This window comes from Sphaerodactylus townsendi, linkage group LG03, assembly GCF_021028975.2.
Source record: "Sphaerodactylus townsendi isolate TG3544 linkage group LG03, MPM_Stown_v2.3, whole genome shotgun sequence".
Classification (NCBI taxonomy): domain Eukaryota; kingdom Metazoa; phylum Chordata; class Lepidosauria; order Squamata; family Sphaerodactylidae; genus Sphaerodactylus; species Sphaerodactylus townsendi.
In genome coordinates, this window is record NC_059427.1 from 140,594,218 (window position 1) to 140,621,779 (window position 27,562).

Sequence of the window (27,562 nt, forward strand, 5' to 3'; positions counted from 1 at the left end):
CCACCACCACCACCCCCGTAGCTGAGTTCCAATGAAAACAGGGAATGATGCCCTGGGATCTTCTGCTAAGTTAACACCTATGTGTTAAAATTAGAATTACACATTCTCATGTTCCATAGACACGTGCCTTCAAATACTGTCTTGATGGGTAGATGCATATTTGTATTTTTAAGAAACAGAAAAGCAGTCTCTAGCAAACTGGGAGTGAGAAACAGGAAATATTTCTAAAATGAGCAGAAATTCAAACATTTCAGGCAAAAAATTCTGCTATATGTAGAGTGGTGTCCTTTCCTTAACTATTGGTAAAACAACATTCACTGAAGCAGGAAGAGAAATGAAAGGATTAAAATGTTTGCAATTTAAAAAAAACTATGCTACCATCTCTAGCTATTGTTTCCATGCAAGAGGTGAGGAGTTAGATAAACTAGGAGAAAGCTGGGCAAATAACAAACACATTACACTTGTTTCATCCTCCAAGAACAAAAAAAGGACTTAATTTTTGGTTTGAAAAGAGGATAACCACTAAAACAAATGACAGTTCAGAAGCTGGCACACAGCTATATTCAGTGCAATTTTCAAATATCGTACCTGCACAAAACAACTATACCATCAAGTCACTATTGGGGGTGGGAAGAGAGAGAACCACCGTGTAACGAGTAAGCATTAAACATACCCGCAAAAGCAAAAGCAGCCTCAGATTTTTCTGTAAAGTTCCCTCTTTCCTCTCAAATCTTCAAGGCAAGAAGGTTACAGAGTTTCCTACATGTTGAGGAAAGGAAGCATCAGGATTTGGCAGAAGAGCTCTTGAAAATGTGGAAAGTGGCATGTGTATGTTTACAGGCAAGTATCAAAGCCATACTGTGCACAAGATACTCCAGCGTTCAAAGAGAGAGTGAATCTCTGGATCCCTTCCATTAAAACTTTGCAGACACTTCAGATTTCGAAGTTGCCATTTCATATTTACACGAATCTCAAATCTGTTAAGCATATTTCCTAAGCAAACCCCAAACCAGATGTTTCTGCCATCATCAAGGCAGGTAAGACACTAGGATGGCATGAAGAAGCTGTTAAAGAAAGCTCCACCATTCAACACCCTTGGGATAGAATAGGGAGGGGACAAAGCTAACAGAAGCTAAACCTATTCAGAGGCTAAAGATGTCACACCCGGAGAAGGTTTTCAATGTGTGCCTATTGTGGGGCAAAGGAATATCTAGACTAGGAAGAAGAGACCAGATAACCTGTTTCTGTACATGACACTTGAAGTGACATACTCAGACTATTAATGTAGACATGAATCGTATAAGACCTTAAAATTCTAAAGGTTGCTCACTTTATGTAGAAAATAAAAGTTGATTTGTGTAAAAGATACAGAACTTTGAGGTGTCCGTGAGAGCAACAGGGAAAAACCCTGATCTCTATTCAGTGTTCCTTTATGAGAGGAAGAAAGGGAGCCAAGATGTAGAAAAAGAAAAAAAATTATTTAGAGCCAAGGATCTTTCCACAAGGGTGGTTTTACTGAGCTACAGGGACTGAACTGCAGCAGTCTCCTCAGGTCACTGTTCATTTGTTGTCTTCTCATGGTTTCTTCATCATTTGTCATTTTTTTTCAAATAATAAGGAAACCACTGAAAAACAACTCAATGATGTTGTGAAAATCAGAGAAAAGCCACACACAGTTCAGCCACACACAGAAAAATCTTTATGTGAAAGACACCCCCCCCCCCCCAGTATTCCAAAGAGCTCAAGATGCATCTCCGCTGAGCTTTGAGGCATCTTTCTTGACCATGAGGCCCTCCAACCAGAATGCTACCTGTCCTTCAAAAGAGTAATTTGTTATGCTTTTCCACCACAGGAAGTGCCAACTTCTGGAATGATTAGTGTAGTTTTTCCAAAACATATTTGGGTGAGAGGAGGGAAAAATAAAAGTATGGGAGAAAAGTCAGTAGACCTTTAAAATGTCTCAGTCATCTGCAAAGAGGTGTTGATAAGCGCCAGATTACCAGAAATCTTTCCCAATTAAAACTTAAATTCAACACACACCCCCACACACACACACACAGACACACACACACAGACACACCCCCACCCCCCCACCCCCACATACCCCCCCACACACACCCAAGCAGCCATTTTGGTAAGTGCCTTTCAAGGGGACCAATGTAAAAATGCACTTTCAAAAACTAGAGAACTGGCAGTTAACAGTATAATCTCTTGTCAGACTGGCTACCCTTTCCAGTTTTTACCATCAGCAGTGGACTTTGTTTTGAAAGTGGGCTGTGCCAAAAATGTTTATCTTCAGTAATTCCAAAGCAAATGAAATGGAATGCTAGCTGCAGTATTCTAAAAGGTGCACCAAAGGCTCAACAGGGGGCACATTTCACAAAATATCTCCTCTCCTCCCCGCCTGCTACTTCCCATCTGAATCTGGACATCAGCCTCCACATATTCAGTTCTACCAGAAGAACTGGCCTTTTCTCTCTTTTTTGGTCAACTCACAACACTGGCCTCCCTCCCTCCCTCCCTCCGTTTTCATTGCTCATTTTTATTCCCCCTCCCCCTCTCTACGTCGCCTAAGAGATCCCCAACTGGTCAAACAAAACATTAGTGCAAATCCTGGAATTAAGGCAATGCCCAGAGAAGACAAAACTGTATGTATGTTCCTTCCTAACACAAAGCTAGGTTTGTTTTCAGGGACGCAACCCAGGGTGGCTGGATGGCCCTCTCCCCTCCTACGATACTGGAGAACTGTTGGAAGGGATTGTTTTCGCCTGTTTCACAAAGCTGGTGTGTTTAGAGGAGGTGATCGTTGGAAAGATGCTGGAAATGCAGAAAATCCAGCCAACCTGACAAGGACAAAATTAAATCTAGCATCACTTCCGAGATCAAACGGACTGATTCAAGTTCCAAACCACGGCATCGCAGGCAATACAACCAAGGGGAAAAGAGCAATATTCCCCACCAAGTCAATGAAGAACCAACACTGTTTCATGACCGAGACGCCAGATAAACGGTAGACACATCCAGATCCTAGACCAATTTGTGCTGTTTACTGAGGTAGTCTCTATTCCTGATAAAGCACCTCCACTTTGGATTGCGCCCTGCACTTACAGGTTCGATAACGTTAACTACCAAGGCAGCATCTCTCCAGATGCAACAGAGACAAAAACCTGAAGGCACTCTTTCCTGATCTTTAATAAGATGCCAGTTTTTACAAAAGATGTTCCCTATGCTTTCCAGTTATCGCCACAAGAAGTGATGTGTTCTAGGTCCCACAATTCAACAGCCAACCCTAACCAGAGATGTCACTGGCTTTTCTTTACTCAACGGTGCAACAGGCATGAAATTATAACCTTCATATCTTACCCATTATCATACACAAAAAGCAATGTGGAGGCCCACAGACAGAGTATCTCTCGAACACACAACCGTGCTATAATATCGATGCTGCCACCCAGTTGTCTGAAGGGGCTTCAAACCTTTCCACCTTCTTTAAATGCTGGTCTCATGGGGGGGAAAGGAAAAACACTTGAGGTTACTCATGCAGTATTAAAAAGGGTTCCATTCTGGTAACTGGGGGGTGGGGGTGGTGTTTCAATTTCCAAGGTTTTGAGAAGGCAAATCAGGCACAAGCAGACATAATCCAACCCCCACCCCACCCCGGTGCCATTCTTATCAATAAATGAAAGCAGGACTTTTAGAAAGAGCCACGTGTGGCTGAAATTGCATACTAATTTTTGTCTAGAAAAAAGTTTACTGTCACCCACCAATTACTTTTGAGGTTCAACTAAAGATCCTCAAAGACTTTCATGCCCATTTATTATGACTAGGTTAATAGAACTAAGATAAAATTGGACTTAAAGTAAGGCTATTTTTTTCTTTTTCAATCCCTTTTGTTTTTGCACCAGAAGTGAATTTGAAAAGATGCTCACAGAACGTAGATACACACGCGCACACATACGCACACACACATTGGAAAACCAACACACAGAAGAGGAAGAGTTGTTTATACCTGACTGGTGATGAGGTCTGTCCTATCTTATTCCAAAGAAATGTTTATGTGCATAATATACATAAGTGCAGCATTTACACATAGGATATTGAAAGAAAGACACTGAGAACTTGCTACAGATGCCATAAAAAGGAGTCCTTAAAGATTTGTCCCCCACCCCACCCCAGATTACTTTCTTCCTATTCTAACACAGGTTTTTTTTTGTTGATTCAATAATCATGATTATTGTGAAGCTACCACTCCAAGGTTCACACAACATCTGTGCCATGTTTAACATCTTTTCTTCAAGTGGGAAATCTCTACAGATCCTCACCTTCTTTTCTTTTTGCATGGAGTTCTTAAACAGTTAATGGTGTTACTAACATTAAGTTACTACATGCTTAGTTAGGGCTGGATAATCCAGAAGATCTCAGCCCAAAGAAACAATTTCAAATAACTAAACTATCCAGCAGTTTCACAACTGTGGTAATTTAAAATGTAGAATTCCATTTCCCCACCCCCACCCCTTAACCTTTTTTTTCTCCCCCACCCCCAAAACTCAAGAGAAAAGCGAGTTGGGCTTATATTATGAAGAGATTTTAAAAGAATTCTGTGTGGAATCTTCCTCCCTCAGATAATACAGTCCCTTCAGCATGGCTGGAGAGTGTCTAATTAGGGTTAAGATTATTTTTACTAACAGCTGAATGAAATTAACACACACAAAAAGTTCTGTAGTTGGTACAGAACATCTTAAGCCACTGACATTCCTACTCTCAGGGAACCCCTTCTGCATTGGCCAAAGAACTCCTGAACACTTCAAGGAATTCTGGATTATGTTTTCAGGCATATCTTTCATTTAGTAATGAATGACACCCAGTCTGCTGGACCTAGCTGCCAGGCACAGAGTTAATGCTAGGATGTGTTGGATACATCTTAGGAGAAGACTGGCAGCGGTAAGCAAGCTGTCTTTCAGAAACAGTACTAGTCCACCCTAATCAAGGAACACTGGATAAGCTTCCAGGGACCAGTCTGAAAACAACTTTCCTTTTAAAGAATGTCTGTGGAGCTGTATTTTGAGCACTAATTCAAATATTGATTCCTAGGAAAAGTACCATTCTGGTCATAATTCATATCTTACTATAGAGTAGTAAGCCCATGATTTCATACTCCTTTTTTTTTTGGGGGGGGGGGGGGGCAAGAGAATTTAAATATGAAAACAAGAAAGAAAACAATAAAAAATTTATCCTAATTTCCAGGAACTTGGGAATAATCCCCTGCAAGAAAAACAAACATAAAATGAAGTAAAATAAATGAACACCATCTTTTTTAAAATCAGGATTCGTTATTTTAAATCAATCGAAGTGCCCGTTTTGGAATATAATATCAATTTATAGCTTCCCAGTACTTGCCCTCTACAAGGACATTTACATTCAGTGTTTGTCAATAGTTATATGGCTCAGCTGGGCTCCCAGGGTGGGTGGCCCATTTATCTAACAATGGCAGTGCAAATACACTTGTCAAGCTGAAATGTATTTGTGCTGTTTTTTTTTAAACACAACTTCCCTTTGTTCATTAATTCTCTAGAGACACGAAATTTAACTGAAAGAATTCTCCACCCTCCCACCCCACACAAAGAAAAAGAAAAAATAAATAAACACTTTGTCCTCCTAATCCCATTTCCCCTTGCTGGCCTTTTTCCTATGGGTTGCTATAAAAGGGGGAACTAGATCCTCATGCTTTTAAAACAAAAGTGCTTATTTATTTGTAAAGCAAGTGCTTCGGAGAAAGGTGGTTGGAGAGAAACTTCCTTGTTTGGCTGGATTGAAGGAGGAAATCCACTGATCAGTTTTTAAGCATGAAGAGTAGAATTTGGAGGCGGGGGTTATGTATTTTGAAGCTAAAAGAAAAAGAGATCTGTGTCCTTAAGGAGGGTGGCAACTTGATCCAACGGTCAGCAAGAACCTGTTGTCACTTCTTCACAGGGAAATGGCACTCCATTTCCCCCAACCCTGCAAAAAATACTGCACATCCTTCACCAATGTGCTTGTAGAATACTGAAGCAGGCAAGTGGGGGGCAGGGAGAGAAGAGGAAGAGAAAAAGGAAGTTTGCCTCCAGCCCTCTTTGACAATGCACTAGGGAAAACCAACTTTCATCTTAGCACAATAATGCAAGTTATTACCACCAGACACTTTGATTATTACTTAAAATTGTCAAGCTGTGCTGTCAAAATGTACATGTCAAGGCATTAAAAGAGAACAAGACTGGCAACTACAGCAGAACTGGCCAAATTTCCCCACCCCCACCCCCAAATCCAACCACGACCTTTATTTTAAAAAGAAAGAAAGAAATGTAATCACATATGCGCTGCCGGAATTCTTTCCGTTCCATTTTCTTCTTCATCATAATTATTTGTAAAAAAGAAAGAAAGAAAAAGAAACAAAAGGGGCAAAACTGAACTTTAAAAAATACATGATGCTACAGAACTAAGAACGCTGAAGCCCTTAAAGAGATCACATTGATTGTCATATAGTGAATATTTAATGTTGTCATGTGAGGAAAGGAACAGGTTATCAGCAAATATGAATTAACTGGAAAAAGATCAGGTGTCAGGTTATTATTTTTCCTCTGGTAGCAAAAAGAAAACATACTTAACAACCTGCTAAAATCCTAATAGAATAAAATAAAATAAAAAGCAAGCACATCCATGTATCACTAAGGCTAGGAGATTCCCTTGTTTGAAATGATCTTGGAAAGCCTACCACCATTTTAAGCTTCTCCCCATGCTGCCATTTTTGAGTGTTTTTTAAAAAAATGTAACTGGCCACACATGTAGATGGACAATACTTGTGCTACTGAGGGAAGAGCCCCCCCCCCCCCAATCTTTGCACTGGTCACATTCCTAACTTCACAACCATCCACCTAACAGAAAAACTGCCCTAGAGACTATGAAGCAGCATTTCTGTTTCTCAAATATTGATGAGCCATGCTTCCTCAGGCAACCTCCCCCCCCCCCAAAAGGATATCCCAGTCACCTAGCGCAGGTGAGCTGTATATCCAACAGTAGCATCTAGAGGGGGAAGCAGAGGACTGAGGAGATAGGTCTTTCCAAACCCTAGCACAAAATTAGTGCAGGGTTCCTCCTCCCTCCTTTCTGTATATTCCTCAAATTTCAGAGACCCATCAAGAGATTTCCCGGTCACTAAAGGAGGATTAATTTTAGCCCTTGAAAAAGACAATGGGTGACTTCAGACAGCTATTTTTCTACAGCTTCCCTTCCCCCGTCTTCCCCGTTCTTCCTCTTGTGTGGTAGAGACAAGAGAAACACACTTAAAAGGCTGAAATAAAATTAGAATATTTAGAAAAAGTTTCAAGTTGCCAGTACCATAAAAACAAAACCCTACAATGTAAACAAGGCTTTAAAATTATTTCCAGCTCTCCCTCTGCAGAGTACTGAAATGGACCTTTCTGTGTTAAACAGCACGGGGTGGCAGATGGGAGAGAGGGACCTTTCCATTCAAGTTTTGTTCATTTCTATTCCCATGTGAGGTATTTGGTGCAGAAAGGTTAACACTTTCTTTCAAGGTAGAGAACTTGGAGCAACTGAGGGCAGAGAAAACTTACTTGAGCACAGTGCAGCTAAGAAATTAATGGCCAACTTGCAACAGACTGTTGCTGTGCTATTTGGCAAGTGCATTTTCCGCAAGAGCCGTAAAACTCGATATGCTTACATGGAGCAGCTGCAAAAGTGAAAAAAGATCTCTCAAAATTCCTTGGGCATCAAAGAAAGAAACAGATAAGCTAGTAGCGCCCTAGTCTTTGTGGAAGGCTTTGTTGAAGGAAATGGCTGGGTTCATTAGAAGACTAGAACACGCTACCTTAAGGCCCCCGATTTTTGCAACCTATCCAAAGGTAGCAAACTAATGAAACGTTCCTCTTGCGTTTAAAACAGCTGACTTGGGATGATAAGCAGTGGTCTGTAGGGAAGACAGCGTCCATTTGGTGGAGACTAAATAAAATGGAAATAAAATGAGAACTGAGAATATTTTTTTTAGAAAACAAGAACTGTTCACCAAAGGACAAGATTGCAGCTTCAAATATTTGGCTCTAAGGGGTTGGCTTTGGTAAATTATATAATACCAAAAGGGTTTTCTTGTTGTCAGATTTGTTTTTGACTTTCACATCTAGATTAACCTCTTCTCTGGCAGATACCCCCCCCCCCCCCCCCGCAACTGGCTGGTTTCCAATTGGAAAACTGACCAGCCCTAGGTAAGTGAGGCTATGGAAATGGCTATGGTACTCACTCGATATCATATGGACAGTGTAAAAACAACAACAACAAAAGATTGGCTTTCAATTCAAATTTTTTGGTTAATGAAATTGTAACTTAATGTATTTTTAAAAAAACAACTGAAAAACTCACCATGAAGCAGGGCGATTAAAGTGTACAGTTAGTTCATATTTTTCTCCATTAACAGTCTAGCAGTTTTCATAGGAAGGGGTTTAGGAATATAAAAGCTAGTTGTCTTAAAAGGTACTCTAGTCCCAATGGCTCACTGATTCAAACATGTACAGTCTTGGAATGATTCATTTTGCAAGTCTTGTATGTATTCTGCTGGCTGCAGTGCAAGAACCAGCGCAGCCCTGTAAGACGGGGAAAGACTGTTGGATAAAAAAAAAAAAAAGATTTGCCCTCATCTGATTGCTACACCCCAATCTTTGGCTTTGAAGATTCATGTGATATGGTGAATTTTCATTAGTTTCTACACATGATAAAACTTACAGTACAAAACAGAAGAAAGTGCACACACTCAAAATGCACAAAGCCTGCATTTTTATAAATATAATTTTTTAAAATTAAAAAAAAACCCCAACACACTAACCCTACAGAGATACCTACAAACGCACACACATGTGCGCTCCCTAATGAAACCTGTTAGATGACATTCTATTTGGGGTGGGTGGGGTGGGGAATAATTATAAATACAAGCGTAGGATTGTAAGTAAGTTTTTGAAGTGCATTGTTTTCCTTAAAAAGATGATACTTGCAGAAAGCTTTTTTTGCTGTTTTTAAAAAGGTAAATTTTTGTTTCTTTATAAATTTATTTTTTAAAAAAAGCAACACTGACTTGTCTAATGTGGAAACACTGCATAACACAGAAAAGCGGGGGAAACCCAAGAAGGAAATTCTCTTTGGGGATCCAATGTTTTGGTACCCCCCCATCCTCTGGGGAAGAAAAGAAAAAACCTCCAAAAAGAGAATATCCCTAAAGTGCCTGATATGGTAGGGATGATTCGGGCAGCGCATACACAAGTTATCAGTGAGGACCGCGTTGGGCAGGGCAGCAGCTCCCATTTTGCATACAAGGGAGTACAAGCTGCCGACGGTATCAGAGTATCCCAGGTACAGTAGTTCTCAATTCAAGTGTTTTCACTGGAATCAAAAGGGATAAGCACGACAAACACAAAACAGGAAAAAAAATTCATCATCATCATCATCATCATCATCATCATCATAGAAGGAGCAGTTATAGTGGCACTTTGCCAGGTGCTGCTGCCCTCCCGTGGCAGTCCCCTTATTTGTCAACCCCCTAATGCCAAATAAAGCATGCAAGAAACTCAGGCTTCTGCTCCCTGCCTAGCTTCCATGGCCGACATCAGGGGTGTCCAACTCTGCCGCTTCAGATGTTCATGGACTACAATTCCCATCAGCCCCTGCTGGCATGGCCAAGGCTGACAGGAATTGTAGTCCATGAACATCTGAAGCGCCAGAGTTGGCCACGCTTGGCCTACATAACGAATGCCATCAGTAAGGGACGTGGAGAAAATGATCACAACAGCAAAGGTGGCTGAATAGATGAGAAAGCTTCAGGTGGGTCGACTTTCAGCTGCTCTGAGTTTCCAATCTGGCACCCTACCCTTGAGAGCTATGCCCTCCTTATTCGGCAAGCCCATATGAGAAGTTAATTTGATTCTGTTCTCAGGAGCATCAATCCAGTGGAAAAGGGAGTTTAAATGGGTGGCCATGTAGCATATCCAAGGAAACCACAAGCTCAGAAACTATGCCCCTGGGAAAGGAATAGAGGCAATCAAAACTAAAGCAACTTTTTCAGACTTCAAAGAGTAAATTTATAAGATAGAGCCATCCAATGTAAGGAATTCCAATCCAATGTCAAATTTTTGAGTGGGGTGGCGGAATGAATTGCTAATGATATTTTTTAAAGAATGCCACCATGTTTGCATGAAGAGCAGAGGATCTGAAACCTGCTTTCAGTGCCGTGACAGCGACTGGAGGCAAGCGTTCACATGCAGTTGAATTTGAGTACCACATCATTGCCTGTCAGTTTTATTTAATGGCAAGAGATGCTAGTGGTCAATCAAGAGTCTAGATAGGAAGCAGAAGCCGAGATCATCTTCTCTCTCTCTCTCTCTCTCTTTTTTTTTTTGGTACCCAGGCCATTTTGGAAGGTCCCTCCAGTCTTGTTCTCATTTAAAGTGTCCTATATTTATAGAATTTCTAAATAAACAGAAGATATTAGATCACCCATCATAGTTTTTAAGCTACTCCGAGTAACAGCCATCTAAGCCGATGGCATTGTGCCTATCCTTGGTGTAGGGGCAGCTGTTTCCGTTGGGCAGGGCACTGCAGGCCGCTGTCTTGGCAGCAATGCCGCAGTTCTTGAGGAGGTTGAAGCTGAAAGGGCTGATGGCGTCTTTAGGTGGAAAAGGCTTCATGGTGGAAAGGATAAGTGCCAGGCAGTCGGCAACGTCCTTGTTGGGGGCGCAAGCCAAGGCTGGGGTATGGCCTGCGAGACAAAGAGAAAGGAAGAGGCTCAATCCCAACAAACCAGATTTGGACAACAAGGCCACTAATGTTTCCCAAGTAAAACAGGGCCACCTTAAGAAACACACTGGACATATCCCATGAACCACATGTGCCCTTACATCCCACCCTGGGATGACTGCAATCCCAGCCTCCACGTTTCTCTGTGTTCAGTCAATTTTTTTTCTGTGTTCAGTCTAGAACTGTGATTCTTTAGGTTCTGCAATAGAAGGCCAAATGTATATCAGCAACGGGTGGTGCTACACAAGAGGTGGACCGTTATTAATCTCACGTATTTAAGCAATCATTGCAAATGAGCCATTTTTATATGATGTTATTTGCAAAATGTTTGTTTATAACTCTGTTTTGGTCCAAACGACCATTAAAACACACACACACACACAACCCTGTCTGTCTGTCTGTCTATATATATATATATATATGATAATTTCAGCCTGTATTTAGTGATAGTTAAGACATCTATGCAGCAGATATACAGAAGCCATAGCCTGAGTGATGTCAGGTATGCTCATTGGTATGGTAAGGCTATTTCTGTTATAGCTGTACAGCAGTTGCCTTGAGAACTAAGACTGCTGCACTAGGAGCCACTTCCAAACACCAGTCAGAAGGCCAGTGATTGGCTGCAGCTCAGCCTGAAATTCAGCTTCCCTGTCCTGGCATCCATTTGCAAAAGAACATGCTAAACAACGCTAAATTTTCTCCCTTCCCAACCAGCTGAGCTATACTCTGTTTCATAGAAAGATAACAGTTTGGTCAGTTGAGGTGCAGTGATTGAGAAAGTTGTATGCTTCAGCATTAGAAAACAGTCCCAAAAGAACATGAGAATTATCACTCATTGTTACACACTGCCTTTGTCAAAACCATTATTTTGTGAATGAATGAATGAAACCTTTAATGGCATAACGAATATATACAATACAAATTAGATTAAGATCTGTTTAGACATACAGTAAATAGGAATTAAAAACATCAAGCCATTAAATTTAAATTATGTCTAGTAAAAATTTGGGAACGTTCAGTAATAACAGCGTACAAAAATCTGGCTGTTGGTTCGAGTATGGCAGTTGAGCTACTGTCTACCAAGAACAAAGTTTTGGCAACATCTGTAGAGTTGCATAAACCAGCCATAAGAGGATTGAGTAATTTTTCCCACTCAGAGTCATACAAAGGACAGTGATGAAGAACATGATGAACAGTTTCCTCCAGACCAAGAATGCAACTACAGGTTCTATCAGTAATTAAAAGGTGGAACTCTCTGTTGTATTGAAGAACGTTACATCTGGCCAGGGTGACCGCTCGTCTCAAGTTAGGATCGTGTAGAAACCATTACTTTGTGCATTATTGAATATGGTACTTTGACACAGGAGCATTTATGACAAAATGTATTTTTATTTTCAAAAGGATGAGGGGAGCAGGCACCAGGACTCAGGTGAAGCATTCTACAACCAAGAAGATCTAGCATGCTTTGTTCTATGGCAGAGGAATATACAATCTACAACCATCTTTCTGGGGAACAGAGTACAGCCACACTCTCCAGTTGAAGTGAATACATTTTGCCAGTACACTTCACTGCAGCTGACCCTACACAGTTACTGAGAAGGATTTCCAGGAGCGAGAAATACGCACCTTCTTCGTCCACAGCAAGCACAGTGGCACCTCTGCTCAGCAGAGCCTGAACAACAGAGGCCAGTCCGTTTCGAGCTGCAATATGGAGTGGCCTGCACACAGCAGGAAGAAAAAAAAAGAGGGGCTCAACTGGATTAAACTTGTATTCTTGGGCACGCCAGGTTGGGGGGGGGGGGGGCTGAGAGAAGGTTCACAAGCTTGGAATTCAAGTGACTCATTCGTGAGTCTTTATTTTAAAGGTAGAAGTAGAATCAGATTGGATGCAACATGCTCTCAATGGGTCATATTTTGAGAATGGCTGCAAGCGGCTATCATGGGAAATCCTGACTCCCTTCCAGAGAGGGGTGTGAAAATGCCCACCCCTCTGCCGCAGCAGCAACTGCAAGCAGCAGATCTGCGGGTGGGAACAGCACCTATAAGGCCCACTGTAGCAAGCTGACATTCCCACACCTCCCTGCTGGTCTTGCCCACTGAGCAGTCCCCTACCCTAGTCTGCAGGGCCATGCCACCCAATTTCTACAGCAGAGATTTGTACAGGGAAAAATATCACTTCTGAAATGCTGAAAGGGAAGGAGGAAGGCAGAAGTTTAGCTCTGCCTGTCTTCCCAGGGTGGCTATGGGGGAATGCCGAAACAGACAGAAAACTTGGGAAGTTACACTGTAGTTTTATTTTTATTCAGAGAAAGTAAGGTTTATATTTCTCTGAAGTAAAGAAAAAAAGGGAGTAAAAGAAGTCATGTACTCATTAGGCATTCCCTTTTACTTTGGGGGCTTTCTGGTGTCCATGAGAGGAAAAAGCCCTACGTAGAAGCAGCTGTGGTTCATGGTGGGCTCCTAAGTACTACTGAGACCTCCCCATAAACACGTGTATTTTCATCAATTTATTATTAACCGTCTAAAAAGTACTGCAGCCAAGTTGACTCCATCTAGGGCCAGCTGCAATTTCAGATAAATTAGAGTAAAGGGTTTTACAAGGATCCAACCATCTGACGTCTAAACTGTCCCCTGATAAGACTGAAAAAGCACTACCTCGCTTTAGATGAGCCCTTGCTTGGGACTGGGATTCTGTGGGAAGATCAGAGCTACAAATGTGTGGAGAAAGGTCTTTTCTGTGGCAGTGTCCCAGCTGTAACACCTCCTCCCCAAAGAGCCCTGCCATGCTATGAACATTTTGTAGTTTTCAACTCTAGGTTAAACCTCCTTCTAATCCAGTTTCCAGTGTTTATAGATACTGGTGACGATGGGGTCTGCTATTGCTTTACCAGTACAGTTGTTTTATTCTGTTAAACTTCATTTGTTTTATACTGCTAACTTGGCTGTTCACTGACTTGTATGCGAGTGCTAGAAAGGCAGTAGAGATGTTTCTTATGAATAATAAGATATTCCAGGGTTACTAGTGAATCTGAGTTATCCCTGAATAGAGATAATGCAGAATCAACTTTTAAGGGTTATAAACCAATTTAGAATCCAAGCCTTTGCCCCGAAGTATACCGGGCATTATATTCTGGTGGGAGTACTGAGTATTTTTCATAGAAGATCTGCAGCCAACTCTCCACTAGAGTTCCCAGAATTCCACAGAAGAAAGAATGAATACTAAAATAGATTTAACGCTGCAGTGCAAATGCGCCTTTTAGTTAAACAAAACTGACCAACGTGATCATCATATCTATTTTCCTGTCTCTCACTAAAGGTATGATGCCCCAGATGTTAAAACCTCCAAGCATCAACAAAAAGCGGTTTGTTTTTTTCCATAGAGACACCCCCAGCGAAAGGGGCTTTACTTCCTTTGTCAAGAGGGAATTTACACTTCACTCTTAAACAAGAAGACATCATTGGATTTGGGAGGGGATTCAAGTTACATGAAAATTAGTTTAGCCTGCTTTAGTTTAGCCTTCTGCTTGCCTCATTTCTATAAATTTACTAGGAAATTGGACAGAAAAGGAAGCCAGCCTCTAGGGAAATGAGGGAAAAGTGTTCTCCATTTCCATCAGCTGTGCAAATACTCACATCTGCAGAGCACTGTTAGTTGCATTGATAAGGCCAAGGTCTTGGGTTTCTCCCAGAATCAACAAGGCACACTTTTCATGACCCTGGAAGGAAAAGTAGATAAGTGAAAGGAATATTTCATTTTTAACACTGGGGCATTTCTCTCAAACCTAGGAGAAGTTAGATGAACACAATGTTTTCAATCTCCAGTTATTATAACCGGTGGAGTAATCTTATAATCTCCAGATAGTTATGGACCAGTTTATCACGCCAGTCCGTAGGAGTGAATTTTATATCTAGAGATGTTAGTGGATTCATACTTCAGCTTCGCCAGCATGCACAAATTGCGATGGCCAATTAACACAGGGGGGGCTGATGGGAATTGTAGTCCATAACATCTGGAGTGCCAAAGGTTTGCCACCACAGCCATAGGTTGTCACAGTCTCTAGACTGAGTATGCTGTGGTCAGCGCTGTAAGCTACAATTCAAAGAAATAAAAAAAATTGAGAAGAGGACTGCAAGTAAGAGGAAAGGAGGAAGGGCATTAGCCATGGCATGCCTTCTAATTCTGCAATCTGTCGTGAATCTAAACAAGAAAGGCGGGCTATAAATGAAGCACATAAATGATGTTCCAGGTCCTCTATGGTCTTAGAATGTGTCATCTGGACTGGGCAACTGACTGAGTGTATGCAGTGTAAGGCGGGCTATAAATGGGCTATAAATGAAGCACATAAATGATGTTCCAGGTCCTCTATGGTCTTAGAATGTGTCACCTGGACTGGGCAACCTGGACTGAGTGTATGCATACAACAATGGAATGATTACACCTGGAACTGTGTTCCACTGCTTCCTCGTAGAGGAATCAAAGATTCACCAGAAGGGACGGCAACCATTGCTTTGAACATCTAAATACCTTGCATCTTTCCTATTACTAGAGTCATCTAGTCAAGAGGGGGCAATGATACTCTCACTTACTCAGCACCTGACCTGTACCATCCCAGGTAATGGCAGCAGAACCAACCCTCTGCAGCAACAACCAGCAGAAGCAGAACCAACCCTCTGCAGCAACAAGGAAAAGACAACCAATGGGAGAAGGGGAGCAAAGTGGGAAAAGTTGGAAGGGATTCTTCTGTTGTTGGAACAGAAACGTGGTTCTGGTAATTCTGATTATAAAACAGAAAGTCTCTAGCCTCATGGTTGAGACAGGACAAGATGCTGATAGCTGCAAAGGAAGCTTCTGCCCTTTCTTCATGACCCACAGTTATCCTTTACCTCATATACGCCTATGGTCTTCACAAATCTTCTGCCAACACAATTCCCTCTGATAACTAAAAACGCAAATCCTGCAGAAACTCAAACGTGTTGGAACAAAGTAGGCTAAACTAATCTTAACAGTCATCATGTATTTGGGAACCTTCATCGTGTATTTGGGAATCATAATTTAAATGTGTTTTGAGCGCAAAACACAGATGCTGTTCAGCCCCTGGCTCCATTTCCCAATCCGAATGATACATGGATCAACTTGCAGCTGAATTCAACAGATACAGAAAAGGTAGCCAGAGAAGGTGCCTTCTGCAGGCCCCCCACTGAGTTCTTTACCTTACTGCAGGCCAGGTGAAGAGCTGTGTTCTTGTTGACATCCAGCACAGTTAGATCTGCTTTTGCTCTGTACAGCAGAAACTCTTAATGATGGGATACAGAAAACAACATGTTAGAATTTCTCCTGTTGATTTCACAAAACATCACTTGTCCTAGGATACATCTCACCTCGATACATTTTCTTCCACCTAAATTTTTTAAAATGCTCACACGCATTTCATCAAGTCACTTCTTTCTGTTATCATCAGATAATGTTGGAGGAAGAGGGGACGATGGTGGTCAAAACCAACGGATGATACTGTTTTGCACCATCCCAAGTCTGCAGGAATGCTTAATTTTTATTTATTTAAAAACACTTATCGGCTGCCTTTCTCCCTTGCAGAACTCAAGCATATACATAAAGCATTAATTAAATAAAACAAAAAAACAACAATGATAAAACTCCAATAAAAATCAACAAATTAAAAACTCTGGTTAAGACTGCCAATACTACATCAATCCTAAATAAAACTGTTCAACTGCCTCCTGAAGATAATAGTTGGGGGGGGGGGGGGTCAGGTGTACCTCCCCGGAGAGGTTATCCCATAATTGTGGGGCTGCCTCTGAAAAGTCCCTATCTCGTGTCCTCACTAAAGTTTATTTTATTAAATTTAATACAACCATAGAATCATAGAGTTGGAAGAGACCTCAGGGCCATCAAATCCAACCCCCTGCCACACAGGAACACACAATCAAAGCACTCCTGACAGATGGCCATCCAGCCTCTCTTTAAAAACCTCCAAAGAAAGAGACTCCATCATCCTCTGAGGCAGCATACTCCGCTGTCGCTGCGCCTCCCCCCAGCTGCACCCTCAGCCCTCAACAAGGCCCTCCGTGGTGGGCAACCAAGCGGATGGGCATTCTGGCGCCGCCTTTCTTGGCAGGCTTCCCTGGGGGGAGGGAAGGAAGTACCATTATGTTCCTCAATCTAGACACTACACTCCTACGGATGCAGCCCAGAATTGCATTGGCTTTCTTGGCTGTCACACCACACTCATGTTCTAGTTGGTGGTCTACTAAGACTCCTAGGTCCCTTTCACATGTACTGTTGTCAAGCCAGGTGTCACCCATCCTATATCTGTGCATTTTATTTTTCCTGCAGTATCTTACGTTTATCATTGCTGAAATTCATGTTGTTAGTTTTGTTGGTCCAACTCTCTAATCTGTCCAGGTCATTTTGAATTCTGACCCTGTCCTCTCAGGTATTAACTGCCCCTCCCAATCTGGTGCCATAATACCCCATATCCTATCCCAACCAAGGCCAGGCTCTGGGCAGCTTACACACACAAGAACATCAATCCATAGAAATCAGACTGCCACAGTCGCAACATTTAAACATTAAAAACTTTTAAAATACAGTTAATTAATATCCTTGATGGTGATGGATCAGGCTATTCCTAAAGGAATCCATATAACCTAAAATTATTATCAATTTCTAACTATCAGGATGCAAGAGGACAGGTAACAAAATTGATTTATGAGGTTCTTTGATTTGTGGGCTTCTCCCCATGCTCTTAAGGAACCTGGCACATTTTTTTACAGCCTGCATGATTAGAATGACCACGGACTTGGAAACAAGAATCTGTAATGGTACCTATCCCCAAAGAGAGCTCTGGAGCAAGCCACTGGCTTGAATATTTTAAACTGCATATAAGTGGGGTGGGAAAGGAATTCTACATTCAGATAAGCAGGCAATTCACTAGTTCGTTCGCTCGTTCATAGACATATGGACAACTGCAGAGCTTGTCAGCCAGTCTTGGGTGACAGATTTTTGGTGGTACTGCTAGAGGGCAGCAAATTCATCATTACAAACATATTATGGATGGAGCACATTATCTGCATTTTTTTGTCTCATGCCTCAAAGTACCATCAGGTCACCTGTGGAAGAAGAAAGCGGGGAAAAGTGTAAGAGCCCAAGACCTCCCACTGACTGCCTCCCAAGATGAATTTCCAGGTGTATGGGAGTGTCCTCAAGAGATGCGTCCCATATTACTTTTCCATTCTCAAATGTAAATGACTGAAGAAGCACACCTTAACATAGTTCACAGGTGCTGAAACATCAAAGAAATGAGCTTGACAAAGACCTCAGCAGGGCACAAGTCTCAGATCAGCATCAGGCCATTTGAACGTTTCAAAGATGTGCCCGGCTGACCTCCACCCTGGATTTTAAAGGCTGTGGGGCTGCAAGCAGACCTCAGGAGGAGATAGGATGTGATGGCGCGAACAAGATAGACAAAGGATTCACCACACACCAAGAGCTGCTGTCCGGCCATTCTCAGCAGCCATCATAAGAGGGGTCCTTCCCAGTTGGTCAGTCATGTCTACCTCAGCCTGGTGGCGCAAAAGCAGCTGTAAACCATGGATGTTGTCTGCAAAGGCAGCAGCGTGAAGGGGGGTCCTGGAAAGAGAACAGGAAATGCCATGAACAAATGTGGTCCTGACAGAGCAGCAACTTTTGCATTGTATTGTCGAAGGCTCTCACGGCCAGAAGGATCCTTCAGAGGATCCTTTGAAGATGCCAGCCACAGATGCAGGCAAAACGTCAGGAGAGAATGCTGCTAGAACACAGCCATACAGCCCAGAAACCACACAGCACCCCAACTTTTGCATTGTTTCTTCTAGTATAATGGCTGCGATTAGGATATTCCTAAGATTATACGTCCTTTTGGAAAGATCTTATCGGTCAATCAAGACTGAAGCTTTGGTTCGGGGGGGGGGGGGGGGATTCTGTCTATTTTCTTGAGCATAGTTCTTCAGCAAGCATTCAATACAACATTAGAAAAATGCTCTTTCCACTCAGCTATCATGATGGGGAGTGAACTATCTACTTGACAGTTTTGACATTACTGATAAACAAAAATGCAACTCCTCTCTGCTTGACTGTTTCTGATCAAACCTCCATGGAACTACTATTTATCTTGCCATCCAACGAGACATTGCAGAAGATAAAAAGGCAGCCACCAACAACTCTGTATTCTCCTCTCCTCTCCACCCCACCCCCCACCCCCGCCTCACACACACACATCATAATGTTTAAAGACACAAAACACTTGCTGGTGGCTTCCACAAAAGCTTGGAACACGATCCAAGGGATACAGAACTGTGGAGCACAATAACATAATAGGGGAGTGTGTTTCATGGCAGTCAAAGAGGGAAGAGAACTGAATCCAGAGGCCTGTTCACCGGATTAGCCCCCTCGTAGCTGGGCTGTATGTTTACTCCTATTCAACGTTAGAAAGGTGCAAGAGACAAGGACTCAGCATCTCCTCCCAATTCCCCGTGTTTCCCTGTGCCCCCTTGTGAAGGGAAGCTTCCCATCCAAGCCCTGAAACAAGAAAGATGGCATCCAGCAATGGCAAACAGAAAGACTGTGCATTCACTCACCTTCCTTTGGCATCTCTGCTATTAACAATCTTGGCACCCAATGCTTCTACAAGCATTTCAGCAGTGCCATCCTGGTTGTTAATTCTGTAGAAGGAAGGAAATATAGCAAAATGAATTAACATCGTTCAGCTTAATTTTCCTCTAAATGATGCTTAAAAAGAGGAAAAGCTGAGAAAGGTGGCATGTTTTATACACAAGCACAAAGGGAGGGCTGTTGTTCCTCGACAGAGGGCATATTTTTCATGCAGAAAATCCTGAATTCAATCTCTTTTCAAATAGACTGAAGGTAGGAGAACTACTTAATGCCATGGAGAGCCACTTCTAACCAAAACAGACTGAGATAGATTGACCAAAGGCCTGTCTCAGTACACCCACATGGACAGATTTCTAAACAACTTCAATCATACTGCCATAACTGCAGGAAAATTGAAAGAAAAGTGTATTGGAGCAAAAAAAAAACGGGGGGGGGGGGAGAGGGAGGTAGCATTACGATATAGAGTGTGCATAGTGAGGAGCATTCTCAGTAGATTTCTCCAGGCTATGGAACTCCCTGCCCTTGGTAGGTCATCCAACCTAAACCTGAGAATCTTCTAGATCATCAAGTGGGTTTTGGAGGCTAGGGTCAGAATTATAGAATCATAGAGTTGGAAGAGACCCAAAGGGCCATCAAGTCCAAACCCCTGAAATGCAGGAAAACATAATCAAAGCACTCCTGACAGATGGCCATCCAGCCTCTCTTTAAAAACCTCCAAAGTGCATTCCGCTGTCGAACAGCCCTTACTGTCGGGAAGTTTTTCCTGATGTTTAGGTGAAATCTCTTTTCCTTCACCTTGAACCCATTACTCCTGGTCCTAGTCTCTGGAGCAGCAGAAAGCAAGCTTAAGCCAGTAGAAAGCTATGGACTTTTAAATGCTGCTTTAATATGATGGGTTTCTTGTACTCCTGAGACTCCAGGATGAGGAAGGGCATAATACCCAGGATACCCCAAAATTTGGGCAAAGGTCCCTTCACCACTTCCAAAATTGGGGATACCTGGCCTGGTGTCTTAATGCGATGGTCAAGTGGTTGAGGAAGAACAAACTGAAGTGGAATCCAGATAAGACGGAGACGTTGCTGGCCGGGAGGGCCGCTGCTTTAAATAGGATTGTTCTTCCTACCAACGATGGTATGCAACCTTCACTGAAAGATAATGTTAGGAGCTTGGGAATCATGTGAGATACTTGCCTCCTGTCGAAGAAACACGTGTCCATGACTGTGAAAAATGCTTTTTTTTCTAGGTTCAATTAGTGCGGAAGTTGGCTTCCTATTTGCTGGTGGCTTATCTTGGTATGCTGAGCCATGCTTTAATAACCCCAAAAGCTAGTTTACTGCAACAAGCTCTACATGGGGCTGCACGTGACGACAATCCAGAAACTTTGTTAATAGGGGCTAGGTGGCGGGATCATAGACTGACATCTCTTAACTGACTGCCTATTTCACAGGTGTCAAATTCACAGCATGATGCTGGCAGGGGGTTGATGGGAACTGTAGTCCATAACATCTAGAGGGCCACGAGTTTGACACCTATGGCCTATTTGTTTCCAATAAATAGGATAGTGGTGCATATCTTTATGGTCCTTCATGACCAGGGGTCCATATACTTGAAGGGTTGCATCTACCAGTATGCTGCCATGTGACAGCTCTGTGTTTTTTTCCAGCAAGATATATTGTCAGCAAGATCTATTGTTTATTGTCTAGTTGTGTTCTATAATGGTTCGAGTCTCTGTTTTACCAGTAGCTGCCCAGTGCTTGTAGAACAATCTTCCAGAAGAAATGCTTACGTTTACTAGCAGGGTGTTTTAGGTGCTTTAAAGTGTTTCAATATTGTTGTGACCTGCCTTCGATCCTGAGACTCTGTGCAAAGGAGAGTAGGTTATTCTAAATTAAAAACAATTCTCAGGCAGGACAAAAGAGATGTAAGCTGGGAATGAGGTCAGTACAGAACTTTGCTATGAATCAGTGCTACCTTTCTTTGCATAGTTTGCTAACCCTAGGGGAACTTCTCAATTGCCACAACTGCCTCATCATTTTGCTGGTGGTGAGGAAAGAGTTGCATATGCCCCCTGGTGGACTCCATAAAGACTACATCCCCAAGATAAACTTTTTCACCTGCTATCCAAACTCAAGATTCTTTCCCCCTATGATATTTAGAGGGCATGTGTGTTCAACAAATGTTTTAATGCCTGTTCCCCAAATGAAAACCCCTTTCATACTCCTAGCCAAAGAGCTGAGGGAACTGTGATAGCTTCTTCAACAAAAAAGATTCTCAACCCATCATAAAACCACAATTCCCAGCCTTCCGCATATGAGAGTCAATCAATCAATCCATCTTTATTATGGTCAAAACTGTAAATATACCGGTATATCTAAAAGGATCTCCTGGCAGAACAAAACTGAGAACACAAAAGGGTACGGGAACAAAAGGGAGATATGAGAATGTCAGGTGTGCCTTTATCATTAACAATGTGCTATACGTGTAGGCCAGTCCTGCCAAACAAAAGACTTAGGAATGAAAAGTGATTGAGTGCTATCATCTATCTGTGGAAGCACTGCTTCAAAAAGACAGAGATGTTTGGGATGGTTGCCATAGAAAGCATACAGCCTGCCAATCTCACTGCCAGGGCAAAAGTCCACCTTTGCTTCTCTCATCCATCCATTAATCCTATATACCACACTCCCACCATATTTCAAGTTTCAGATGAAACTTACACTGCACAGTGCAATGGAGTAAAGGGGTTTCCTTCTATGTATGCAAATGGATTGTGTTCAAGTAACAATTCAAGACAATCTTCATGCCCTGGTGAGGAAAGAGAAGAGGAAGACAAAATGATTAGGTCACTCTCTGGCTTCATGAAACTGCTCCAGCAAAATCAAGAGATTTCTTCACCCATTTGGTCATTTTTCAGGTTCTAGAGAAGTCTACTAATAGCAATGAGAAGGCATATTCTAAGACTGGGTGGCCAAGAGTTTGTGCATTTCCGCCTAATGAGAGAGGCTACAACGGTCTGACATTCGTTTTAAGAGGGCAACAACCTTTCTCTGAAGCTAAATAAGGGATGTACAGACAAACTTAAATGGCAAGATTCCCCAGGGACAGAACCTTTGAAAAGCAGTGTCCTAATCTTGCTGCCCTGCCTCATACCATAATTTGCTTGATTAAGTAAGGGCCTTGCTGAATACACTCATGACAGGGAAGGTCAGTGGAAACCCCACACAGCCCTCTGAATACTCACCACTGTAAGAAGCCCAGTGCATTGGTGAGTAGCCACTATAGTCCACCACAGAGTCCAGAGGGTCAGTAGAGAGCGCTGCCTGCAGCAAGGTCCTCAGGATTTCAGAATGCCCACACACCGAGGCAAAATGGATCGGGGTCCGGCCCTTGAAATCCCGACACAATACAAAGGCATCATGGTCCAGCAGTGCTGCAAGGCAGTCTTCACAGCCAGTAACAGCCTGAGAGCAGCAAAGAACAGCGACTAATGAGAGAATATGCCCAACACAAATACGACGGTGACAGTATCTGTGTAGGTAGGCGTTTCCCTTTGGTTGCAGGCCCTTTGGAATGCGAGGTCAGGATCAAATGCACAATTCTCACAATACTAGAACCAGGGGGCATACATTGAAAATGCTGGGGGGAAGAATTAGGACTAATAAAAGGAAACATTTCTTCACGCGACGTGTGATTGGTGTTTGGAATATGCTGTCACAGGAGGTGGTGATGGCCACTAACCTGGATAGCTTTAAAAGGAGCTTGGATAGATTTATGGAGGAGAAGTCGATTTATGGCTACCAATCTTGATCCTCTTTGATCTGAGATTGCAAATGCCTTAACAGTCCAGGTGCTCGGGAGCAACAGCCGCAGAAGGCCATTGTTTTCACATCCTGCATGTGAGCTCCCAAAGGCACCTGGTGGGCCACTGCGAGTAGCAGAGAGCTGGACTAGATGGACTCTGGTCTGATCCAGCTGGCTTGTTCTTATGTTCTTATATTTGACTACTGGATGGTTTGACTGGCTAAAGATGTTCAGTTTTTCAATTTCCATCGGAAAGACCGAAGACAAAGGCCCCTTCCGCACATGCAGAATAATGAACTTTCAATCCACTTTCACAGTTGTTTGCACGTGGATTTTGCTATTACGCACAGTAAGATCCAGCTGCAAAGGGCAATAAAAGTGAATTATTCTGCATGTGCGGAAGGGACCCCACACAGCCAGTTCCCTGCAGGGCTATGTTGGGACCGTAGGAATCCCCAAGCAAGGTTTCCACTTACCCCCCGGTGCAGTGCAGTCCTGCCTCTCCTGTCTGCTGCATCCACAGTGGATCCCTTCTCTAATAAGAGGTGGACACAATCTACATGGCCGTTCATGATGGCCAACATCAATGGGGTTCTGTAAGGAAAGCAAGAATCTCTCAGTCTTCACAAAACTAAACATTGGCACAGCAAGGTTGATTCGCCCCTGTTTTAGAGAGCTCTGAGACTTTCAATGCCAGGAAGGTCCTGAGACAGCAACTTGAGAGTTGAAATCAGAAGCTAAAACGCAGGTCTGTCCTGGATTTAAATCACGGCTGCAGAAAGTAATTATAGGCTTAATGGTCAGAATGGAAATGGCTGCAACCTGGAAATTGAACTACAATCATAACTCTATGGGATATTTAGGATTTGCCCTGTGATTCAATGACAAGCAGGAATCAAAATTCCTAGTTGCTATCTTCAAGTCTGGGAAAGTGATCAAAATGAAAGTAGTGGAACATGTAGATTAGGACGAGAAAGCTCCTCAACATGACCTAGAAGTAAAGGGGCTGATCCGTATTTGTTTAATATGCTTCCTTTCTTTCAGGAATAAGGCTCTATCCTGCAGATGTGCATACCATGCACTGTAAATAGGAATGTCTATACTTGGAACTAAAAAAAGAATCACTCTGAACCAAAGTAGCCTACATTCTGAACCAAGTAAACCTCAGTTCTGCAAATGTCAATCATCTTTCTTATTTTGCATAATCCATTCTAGCCTTCTAGAAGAAGAGTTTGGATTTATACCTCACTTTTCTCAACCGTAAGGAGATTCAAGGTGGCTTACAAGCTCCTTTCCCTTCCTGTCCCCACAACAGATACCTTGCAAGGTAGGTGGGGATGACAGAGTTCGGCGAGAACTGTGACTGGCCATCCAGCAGCTGCTTTAAGAGTGGGGAAACAAACCTGGTTCACCAGATTAGAGTCCGCTGCTCATGTGGAAGGGTTCCCGGTTCTCTAGATTAGAGCCCACCAGGTTCTCTAGATTAGAGCCCACTACTCCTAACCACTACACTATGCTGGCTCTGGTATGCAAACTTTAATTCTGGCTTTGACACTCAAGAGGAAGAGCAAAGCGCCATGTAAAGAAAGAGGCCTCTCCTTCTCCTTCAACTACTAGAACCCCTGCTCAACCAATTTCTCTAGCTTGCGAGATTATGGCACGCACTGCCATATTGTCATAGTCAGAAGCACGATCCTCCTAAAAATGAAAGGTGAGATTCTCAGGAATTTTGTTCTCAATATCATATTCTGCAAATTTTCTATGCTACTGCGGGGTCAAAGCATACTACTATCAATCAGTGTTTATTAGCCATAGGCCATATACACATAAAAAGGTACTTCAGCCGAAGCCCTACTCCCCTCAAATTACAAAAGTATAAAACATGTTATGAGAGTTTTTCAAGCTTTAGAATACAGAAGCAATGCAGCCATACAACATCAAGCAAAATATCATAAATCTAGCCACAACAGGACTGTAATTCTAGGAATCTCCAACCACCTTCATTACAGCTTAGCTTCTGTGATTTGAACATCAGTTGAACTTTCTCTGATTTTTGCTGCTAGAAACATTAATATCGCTACTTTGGATGTAACCTCAGCATACACATCAGCCATCAGAAAGCAAACTTTCTCCTCCTCGCTGCCTGTCAGGCCTGACAGGATATCATTGATGGCGATTGTTACGGATAGCAGAATAAAATGGACAGTGAAGTGTGTAGTGTATTATGTCCTCATACTGATTTAAGCTACATCTGCATACTCGTAGCTCTCTTGGTATTTTAGCAAATCTCCCCAGTAAATGTTCTGATTTAAATGTCTAATATCTCAGGGAAGTGAATGATTTTCTTAGGTTTGCTTCCTTGAGATTTGTAAGATATTGTGCGTAACATTTGTTCTTTTTAACACGAGAGAACCATGGGGAGTATTTCTGGGTGGCAGCAAGTTGGTTGTCTTGTAGAGCATCTTTACTATAGAGCCAGTCACGAATTTACCTACACTATTCCCATATATGAATAGTTTTATAACAGGAATTTCATATAGAAAGTTAGTATGGGAGAAATTTGGTCCTTCCACCTATTTGTTCTCATCATGTGTCTGTAACTCAGATTTACTAATTGGTTGGGCTTTAGAGTTGCCAGGGTTTTATAGTACAGAAGTATTCTTACATGGATTCTAGTCCGGATGGAAGGTAGTCCTACTTCCATTCGGAGCAACGGGCGTGGGTGTGGAGGGTGGCAGGGCCAAAATCTTTCTCAGAAAGATATTTTGGACCGTTTCCAGTTTCTTCCTACTGTATGCGATAAGTCCCAACCCCAAATTTCTGCTCCGTGACAGTACTTGGGCCTAAAGCACTCTTTACTCTGGAAACGCTTTTAAGAATTGGTGGAATCAGTAGGCCTCCCTTTGCCAAAGAAAAATCTAAATAGCCTGATTGGACAGACAAGTTGCGCTTTCGAAATTTTTTCCCTTATTTGGGGCCTCCAGGATAAAAGAATCCTGAAAGGTTTGTCCTAAGTATTTATATAGGGAGGTTTGCTCTGACCAGCTGCTGCCTCTATTTTCCAGTTTTGTTTCTTATTTCTGCTTCCAAAGACAACTATTTTCGTCTTGCTGCCATTAATTTTTTAGTTTATTGATGTTGCAGTATATTGCTAATCTAGAGAGCATTCGCTTCATTCCTACTTTGGTGATCTATTACGACAAGCCATGGCAATGCTGGCATATAAGAGCATTGGTATCTGTCTCCCTTCCACAACTTGAGGAAAAAAAAGTAGGGTCTCCCATAGATTGTACACAGTCATTTATAAAGAAGTTGAATAAGCACAGCTAACAAGCAACCTTGTTTTACACCCTTCCTCAACTGGATTGAATCTGTCAGTTGGCCCTTATTTCCTACTCTCACTCTTGCTGTGATATCTGTGTGTAACTTCATCAGAATAGCCAGCTTTCTATCAATATTTGTCCTAACGAAGTTTTGCCACAGGATCAACCTTTTCCGTCGATAGAATCAAATGCTGAGGATAGGTCCATGAATGCAACAAAGAGTTTGCCGCTTTTACAGGCTGTGTATTTTTGTATTATAACTGATAAGCTCATGCAATGATCGACAAAGCTGTGGTTTTTCCTAAAGCCCGCTTGTCTTTATATTATTAAATATAATAAGCTTTCCTCCGCCCAGTCATTAAGTCTTTATTAAGAAGTAGTCGCAGTATACATCTTATAGGAGATATCCAGCAAAGTTATAGGTTTATAATTCCACGGGTGCATTTGGTCTTCTTTTTTAAAGATTGGGATTATCATGCGCTTTGATTCCAACTGCTGGGGAATCTTACATATCTCATTTAACTTTGTAAATATCAGCAGGCTAAAATATTCCCCCCCCCCACCCCCCCCCCCCCCCACCCCCCCCCCCCCCCACCCCCCCCCCCCCCCACCCCCCCCCCCCCCCACCCCCCCCCCCCCCCACCCCCCCCCCCCCCCACCCCCCCCCCCCCCCACCCCCCCCCCCCCCCACCCCCCCCCCCCCCCACCCCCCCCCCCCCCCACCCCCCCCCCCCCCCACCCCCCCCCCCCCCCACCCCCCCCCCCCCCCACCCCCCCCCCCCCCCACCCCCCCCCCCCCCCACCCCCCCCCCCCCCCACCCCCCCCCCCCCCCACCCCCCCCCCCCCCCACCCCCCCCCCCCCCCACCCCCCCCCCCCCCCACCCCCCCCCCCCCCCACCCCCCCCCCCCCCCACCCCCCCCCCCCCCCACCCCCCCCCCCCC

General features: G+C 43.0%; 1 protein-coding gene across 1 annotated transcript in view; it reads right to left on the reverse strand.

Moving 5' to 3' along the window:
- Positions 1–5,356: 5,356 nt before the first annotated feature.
- The window catches only part of ANKRD52 (ankyrin repeat domain 52), a 32,279-nt gene continuing 10,073 nt past the window's right edge, over positions 5,357–27,562 (reverse strand). The window contains exons 6-14 of the mRNA XM_048487438.1: positions 23,773–23,890; positions 22,737–22,956; positions 22,213–22,300; positions 19,465–19,548; positions 18,333–18,478; positions 16,042–16,124; positions 14,464–14,546; positions 12,457–12,548; positions 5,357–10,792 (exon numbers count right to left, since the gene is read on the reverse strand). Coding sequence (XP_048343395.1) covers positions 10,548–10,792; positions 12,457–12,548; positions 14,464–14,546; positions 16,042–16,124; positions 18,333–18,478; positions 19,465–19,548; positions 22,213–22,300; positions 22,737–22,956; positions 23,773–23,890 — 1,159 coding nt within the window. The 3' untranslated portion in view covers positions 5,357–10,547. The remainder of the gene's footprint in view (positions 10,793–12,456; positions 12,549–14,463; positions 14,547–16,041; positions 16,125–18,332; positions 18,479–19,464; positions 19,549–22,212; positions 22,301–22,736; positions 22,957–23,772; positions 23,891–27,562) is intronic.